The sequence below is a fragment of the Carassius gibelio genome, chromosome B20, assembly GCF_023724105.1.
Source record: "Carassius gibelio isolate Cgi1373 ecotype wild population from Czech Republic chromosome B20, carGib1.2-hapl.c, whole genome shotgun sequence".
Lineage (NCBI taxonomy): Eukaryota > Metazoa > Chordata > Actinopteri > Cypriniformes > Cyprinidae > Carassius > Carassius gibelio.
The window spans coordinates 8,205,348-8,212,875 of record NC_068415.1 but is presented as its reverse complement, the minus strand read 5'-3'; the positions used below and the strand labels follow the sequence as shown (position 1 = coordinate 8,212,875).

Here is a 7,528-nt window from a genome sequence, read left to right as displayed (position 1 = left end):
TAGTTTCTTAATCATATTCAAATATTAAAAAGGTTAAACACCAAAGAACACCGCTGTCCATTCATCCGGGTTCAGTAAAGCTTGAACAGACCCATGTTTTGAGCATATTAAAATTTTGGTATATTATGAGAGTATAGATCCAGCTTTTCTTTTTAGGGTCAAAAATATATAACATCCATGGATTATGATGAATTTGGATGTTTTGTTAAGCTTATATTACTATTATCTCGATGCATAATGTCATTGCCACAATGCAGAGTCAATTTGCAAATGACATCAATAATACAAAACTGCACTAAAACAGCAATTTATCTCCTTCATCCATGGAATTCCAACTAATGTAGTGTTGAGGGGGGGGGGGGGGGGGTTCTGTAGCTGATTAATGTAAGCTGCTGTAAAGCTATTTGGTGCCAGAATCATGTCAATTTGTTGTTGTAGATCTACTAGTGAAAGTGAGGCAGTTGGAGGACGCTGAGTCGATAACAGCTGGTTGAGGAGGAGATGCAGTGAGGGGTAAGGCATCTGCAGGAGCTCCCTACTATAAGCTACGGTCGCCATGGCAACGCTGGGGGAAATTAGGTGTTAAAGGAGTATCTTGTTATGCACAAAAGCACAATGCACCAGTAATTTGGTTTCATTTTTAAAGTTAGACAGTAGATATCCACAATCAACTGAGTGTGAAAACATTGCATGCTTGAGTGAATTTTATAGTATGTCATGACATATCAGGCACTATTTCATAGGTTACAATAAAAACACTGTTTGTGTGTGTGTGTGTGTGTGTGTGTGTGTGTATTAGGACTGGTAAGTGATTATATTTTTTATCTAATTAATAAAACATAACGTGTGACAGTGCGCGGTTTAAATATTCAGTTTAATATTTAATGTTCTTTTAAACTTTTAAATGCACTTTGAATACACGCTGTCCCAGCAGTTGGATTTAATATCAGTTAACTGTAAAATACCAAGGCATAAGTTTTAGCAGCCTGCTTTAATAACACCTTCCCAGCATCTGAAAAGATCCCACTCCTGTATGTGGGACTGCAGCTTCAGCGCCCTGGGTGGAATTTAGAGACAGAATGATGATTTCAAAGGAAGCTTATTCAGCTGTAACAATCCGATGAGGAATTCAGTCTCAGGTGGTGCTGGAAGTTTACAGTCGGTCTCTGAGCAAACCTCTATTTATTTCGTTTAGGCTTCACTGCATCTTAACAAAAAATCATTTGAAGTTGCGAAATGTGTTTATTGTGTGTATACTGTATACATCAAATAGATAAACAATTTTGAGAATAGGTTTAATTACATTTAAACTGCTGTATGATACAGTATTTTTTATTTACTCACCTACTAACAATATATTTTGACAGCGTCTTCTACGTAGATGCTGAAGGACAATAAAAAACACTTTTGATGAATAATACATAGAATATATAACATGAGCTTTTGTAACATTAAGTTAAATGTGAAAACATGTTATTATTATTAATACATATTAATAAAAATAGGCATTTCATTTGTATAGGAAAAAACAAACGCACACTTCTTCCTTAGTTTTTGTAGGATGCACTGCTCTCCAGGTCGCCTGAAAATAGTCGACTGGTGTGGGTGAAAATTATGACTATCTGCAGAACAACAGCTCTATCATTAACCTGTCAAAGCAAGTGTGGTTGGAGTTCTGTGAAGCATCGCCATTCAAACGCAGAAAATTTCACGCTGTTATTATACTGTGCTCCCAACTTTTGGAGGTCGTTCGTGATGTGACATCAGATGTGAGGATTTTCTAGGCCCTGCAGGGAAGTTCATCAGATTTCAGCTGGTGGATGGGTCTGTCACGAAACTCTTCTGGGCTGGTGCACCGAAGTCTTTGCAGAGGAGAGTGATTAGCCCTCGTCTGGGCTACGTAATGCACCAGCGAGTTGATGCTGCAGTCACATTTCCATGGGTTATCATGCAGAAACACCTCCTTTAAACCTGAATCAATCAGAGATGTGATTAACATGTTACCCTTAACAGATAAGAATAAAGAATTATTTGTAATTGTCTTCTACTATGAAATATTGTTACATCCTCTTGTCGGCTAATAAAATTTTTTCATTTATATTTTGGTTTGATATATTTAGTTTCAATAACACTGCACTCCATCAAGCTCAAAATGACTGAAAATGTTTACCACAGAAGGCCAAACTTGATCTTTCCATTTATTTTTAGCTTTGATATATTTAAGAGTTGCATTTTTAAGACTACAGCTCATAATTACTATGGAAGGCTAAAAACTTGTCTGAGGGTCATGGGCCAAAAGTAAATGTTGTTTTATATCTAGCTATATTATTATTATTTTTCAAATCAACTATTTGCTTTACATTTTAGTTTAATGTTTGTTTGTGATACAACATTGTGGGCCAAATCAAATGTCATCACCTGCCAACTTTGGCCCTTGGGCTCTAGTTTGGGCATCTCTGGATGCAAACATAAGCTATGTTAATAGCCCCTAAGAATCAAGTCAGATCGGGGTCAGAGGAACCTAAAACTAGCCTAATAATTTTTGGCCAACTCACATACTAGTCCTAGTTCTTACCTTGCATGTTGGCTAGCATGTTTCCGTCAATGGCATGAAGCTGATTCCCACTTAAGCCCACATGAGTAAGTTTAGGTGTGTGGCGGAACACATCTGCTGGCAGACTCTCTATTTTATTCTTTCTCACATAGAGTTCCTGCAGGTTGGAAAGACCTTCTAGCGAGGCCGCGGTGAGTGTGGAGAGAAAATTGTTGTCTAGCACCAACATCTCAAGACCAATCAGGGACGCAAAGGTCCCAGCTTGGATATCCTTCAGCTTGTTGTTGTCCAAATTGAGAAAAAGCAGCTCGTCAAGTCCGACAAAGGCTTTGGGAGAGATGCTTTGGATGTGGTTCAATGCTAGATCCAGGACTTTGAGGGCAATCAGAGGCTTGAATGTATTTGGTGGGAGAGCAGTGAGGGCGTTCAGGGGCAGATCCAGCTCTGAGAGGTTCCTCATGCCAATGAACATGTTAGGTTTCAGGCTAGCTATCTGATTCTGGCCCAGCATGAGAAAGCGTAGGTTTAGGAGATCTTTGAAGCCCTTCACTGGGAGTTTGGACATCCGGTTTCCTTGCAGATTCAGAAGCATCAGTCGCTGGGCCCCAGAAAATGCTTGAGGGTGTATTGATTTGATTGAGTTTCGCTCTAAGTTTACGCTCTCGATTTTAGGGACAGAGCTCAGGATGTTGGCTGGAAGATCCTGCAATACATTTTCACCTTGAAAATGAAGAAACAGAAGGAAGCGAAAGAGGTGGATTTAATAAGTTTTGCTGAAGTAAACATCATTATGCTCATTCTTAGGGTAAACAAACAATAGAGTACAACAGTCGAGTTCCAGGAGTAAAAATCCCATTCATTTTCTCCATAGGGGAATTGTTTTTTAATGAATAACTTAAGGGGAAACCAAATGGAAGAATGCAGCTGAAAAAGTAGACAGGCACCATACATATAAAGACAATATCTCAAATTCCGTAGCTGATTTATATAGATTTTAAATGATGAACCAGAGCTTTAGCTAGAGACCAGAATATCAGGGTATGTTGAGACAAGCACATAGCAACCACCCAAAATACCCTAGCAAGTCCTTAGCAACCACACAGAGCACCCATTTCAAATACCGTAGCAATGGCCTTGCAACCATTCATAACACCCTAGTATTATTATGATGGCTGTCATCTAAAGTTTCTTCAGAAGATGTAAAAAAAAACACTTATTCAATTAAAAAATACCATTCTTTTAACTGGTCCATTCTTTACTGTAATAGCACACAAATTACAAATTGTTCATTCTTTAAAGTAATATCATACAAGTTTTAATCCAAGAGAGAGGTTTAGGTCTAAGCACTGGGCCAGGAATAATAACTAATGGACTAACAGTGTAACCACAGTAACCGTCAAATTACCATAATTATTGTAATTATTATTACTGTGAAACATTAATATAGGAATACTGAATTTCCTTTAAGTAAACAACACAACAGTTTCCAACACTGATAATAATAAGATTGTTATTATTGTTTCTTGAACGCTAAATCAGCGTTCAAACTATTTTGTATTAAGTTGTATTTGTATTAAGTTTGTATTAAGTTGTATTAATATTTCAAATATTACTGTTTTTACTGTGTTCTTGAACAAATATAACATTATATACTGTATATATATATATATATATATATATATATATATATATATATATATATATATACACACACACACACACACATACAACAATGAAAATTTTGAAAGTACACTGAAAGTATATACTTTCAAAATTTTCATTGTTGTATGTGTGTGTGTGTGTGTGTATATATATATATATATATATATATATATATATATATATATATATATATATATATATATATATATATATATATATACAGTATATAATGTTATATTTGTTCAAGAACACAGTAAAAACAGTAATATTTGAAATATTAATACAACTTAATACAAACTTAATACAAATACAACTTAATACAAAATAGTTTGAACGCTGATTTAGCGTTCAAGAAACAATAATAACAATCTTATTATTATCAGTGTTGGAAACTGTTGTGTTGTTTAACATGTAAGTGGACTATTTCCGGGTTCTTTGATAAATAAAAGTTTAAAAATGTAGTCAATGTCACTTTTGATCAATGTAATGCATCCTAGCTAAATGAAAGTATTCACTTCTTTCAAAAAAATAAAAACATTTTTGTATGGTTATATGAAAATCCATGACATGAAAATTTTTAATATAAATCTTGTTCCTTATATTTTGTCAAGAGGGTTGGTAATATAACTGAGAATATTTCCTCCCCCCAAAAAACTTTGCAGTCTGCTCACTCATTTTAAGGATCCATGTGTCCAGAGGGAGTTTGGGTGGGATGCTCTCAAGTCCCTTCTTCTGACAATTGACTTCAGTCTTTTCCGTACTAGTTTTCTGGCTGCATTTACAAGCATCAGGGCAGTTTTCCATGGCCTCCACAACCCACAGACACAGCACGGCTAACCCTGCAACCAGCTTCATATCCCTGAAAACATACAAAGCCAGTGATTTAATTAGGCCATAATCCAACTGAAAAGAGCATTAGGAGTATTACTGCAAAAAGAAACCCACATATCGCCTCAAAACTTACATAATGTTTGTATTAGATGCAAATTATTTATGCAGACTTACCTTGTGACCAGACGCTTAGTAGGACTTCAGCTTCTAAATTCAAAGCTGCTGTTTCAAGCAAAGACAGCAGTCGGTCTGTGCTCGGTCTGGAATGAGCCAAAGTGTCTGTCAAAAAAGGGCAAGGTCTGTAAAAACTCCCAAGCTGGTGAGAAAAATGACATGCACAGATCATGACAGGTTCCCTGCCAAATGAACTCCCTGGAGAGAAATGTGTGGGCATGTGTTTTTGCGTGGGTGTGTGAATTCACAGGTCACCTCATGCATGGCTTTGATTGTTTAACTTGGCACAGGTACGGTCTGGTTGACGGCAGATTGATGTCACTGTTATATCAGTGAGCACACATGATAATAAGGCCGGTGGGTGAGCACTAGTGAATGGTGGAGGGAGGTGCCACAACCGCTCTGCTCTCTGAGACCCTTCTGAGCTGATAAGGACAAGGACCTCATACAGCTTCCCCCTTGGGCTTTTCTTGGCATTGTCCGCCAGGATTAACAGTAAGCGAGTCACAGTTTCTCAGGTTCTCACGAGCATCATCAGTGTCACTCTCATTTTACGCTTTGAAAGAGGAGGCCTGGCTGCAGGAAACGCGCAGACCTCCAGAGATGTTATTATAGCTGCGTCTTTAAGTTTGATGTGTCTGTTCACCGAGATGATTTTATTGCGTGATAAAGTCGAAAGCTCTTTCAAGGCCCGCCAACAGCAACACAATACGCAAGCCATCTGGAGCAGCATAATTATATTTTCTCCAGCTCAAAGCTGAGAAAAACTGACGCACCGCCTCTCGCCTCCCAAAAAAAGGAGCAGTCAGAGCTGCTAAAAAAAAAACGTCTGTGTGATTCTGATGAATATGTGTTAATGCTGCATCTGTTCTTTAACCATTATTAATTTCTGTATCACGTAAACAAACAAAAACAGCTAGATAAATCAAAGTTTGAAGTGCATTTCATGCTTGCTTTCAGTGCACACTGCACACTACTTTCAACATTACTGAACGCCCTCCTACCACCAATATTGATGGATGTGTTGTTGTAAAATTAAACTGCGTCTCGAATGCATTTCTCAGCGCACTACAGCTCTACACTCATGCTCTGTGAGCAATGCTGAAAAGTACCAAAGCCGGATAAATTCCTGTAATTTCCAGTGCTGTAATAAATTGCAAATGGACTCAATCATGCTGTAGTCAAGAACGCAAAGATTGAAGACAAAACATGTTACTAGAGATCACAAATTGTCTTAGATTTATGTCCATCTCCAATAATTGGGCTCTATTAAAAATGCCCATCTTGCTCTGTATGAGAGGAAACGAGGGGTTACATTTTATAACAGCCATTGGGAAGTAATGATGAATGCACTTGGCTTGGATTGTGTAGCCTCTCCATTGGCAAATATGAAACACAACTGAGCAAATCTTTGAATAATTTTCACATGAAACCTCATTTGACTTCATTTAAATTGGTATTTATACAGTCACCGAAATTGTGTGTTTAAAACAATGATTCAAATATGCTAAACTCTTACAAAATTGTCACGGGAAAGAAGAGAAGTCGTTTAAAAGCCAGAAGCACTTCACACAGATCCAGGCTAACAGGTGTCGTCTCTAATAAAGCACTATTTAGCATGACACTAAAACCAATTAGCTTTCTAATGTGCACATTCATGGGTGCTTCATTTGTTGCGCATTGGCCAAGGAGTGAAATGGTTTCATGCATCAGTCACTTTGTCATTTCCCTTGATGAGGGAAGTGATACTCTGACACTACATCCTTCACCCCAGGAGCCCAAAATAAACATCCTTATGCCAGCTGACCTATCACAGAGCAAGCCCTACATCAATTGTACATTACTTTGCTGACATCTAGTGTTAGACTGTAGCTAATGCATAAGAATTATCACTGACGAGTTTAAGCGCTTGTTCATACTCGAACGTCACGAATCCAGTATGGGGACAGGCCCTAAGGAAAGGAATACAAATTTGACAAATTAATGTTTACCCACTCTTCAAATACCGACTCTTATTCCGTGGAAAATAAAGGTAGTATTTCTGAATAGTATGTATCCTCCATTCATAGTAAGGGATGTTAAACTTTCAAAAACTTACTTGCAACCGACTGCCAACAATGGATTATGTGGCCTAACTAAACTTCGACATTTCCCGCCCAAATTTTCTTACAGACTCCAATGTGTTTCTAACTTTGTTTATCTGTTATATAATATTACATCCAGGATGAATATGCATTTTTTAATCTTTACAAGATAAGAGAAATGGAATATTTTTATATATTTTGTGAAAACATTGATCATCTGACC

The 7,528-nt window shown here is 37.3% G+C and overlaps 1 protein-coding gene across 1 annotated transcript; it reads right to left on the bottom strand.

Moving 5' to 3' along the window:
* Nucleotides 1-1,220: 1,220 nt before the first annotated feature.
* Nucleotides 1,221-6,354, bottom strand: si:dkey-1j5.4 (leucine-rich repeat-containing protein 15). Its single transcript, XM_052586806.1, has 4 exons — nucleotides 5,222-6,354; nucleotides 4,888-5,075; nucleotides 2,576-3,274; nucleotides 1,221-1,971 (listed from the first exon to the last, which is right to left on the bottom strand). The coding sequence occupies exons 2-4, from the start codon at nucleotides 5,069-5,071 to the stop codon at nucleotides 1,781-1,783; spliced, it is 1,074 nt and encodes a 357-aa protein (XP_052442766.1). The 5' UTR covers nucleotides 5,072-5,075; nucleotides 5,222-6,354; the 3' UTR covers nucleotides 1,221-1,780.
* Nucleotides 6,355-7,528: the final 1,174 nt, after the last annotated feature.

Excerpts from the sequence above, each read along its gene's own strand:
- si:dkey-1j5.4 (XM_052586806.1), bottom strand. The coding sequence starts at position 5,071 with ATGAAGCTGGTTGCAGGGTTAGCCGTGCTGTGTCTGTGGGTTGTGGAG. Across the intron at positions 3,275-4,887 it reads CACATGGATCCTTAAAATGA|GTGAAAATGTATTGCAGGAT; the intron begins GTGAGCAGACTG and ends TTCATTTTCAAG. Across the intron at positions 1,972-2,575 it reads CATGCTAGCCAACATGCAAG|GTTTAAAGGAGGTGTTTCTG; the intron begins GTAAGAACTAGG and ends TGATTGATTCAG.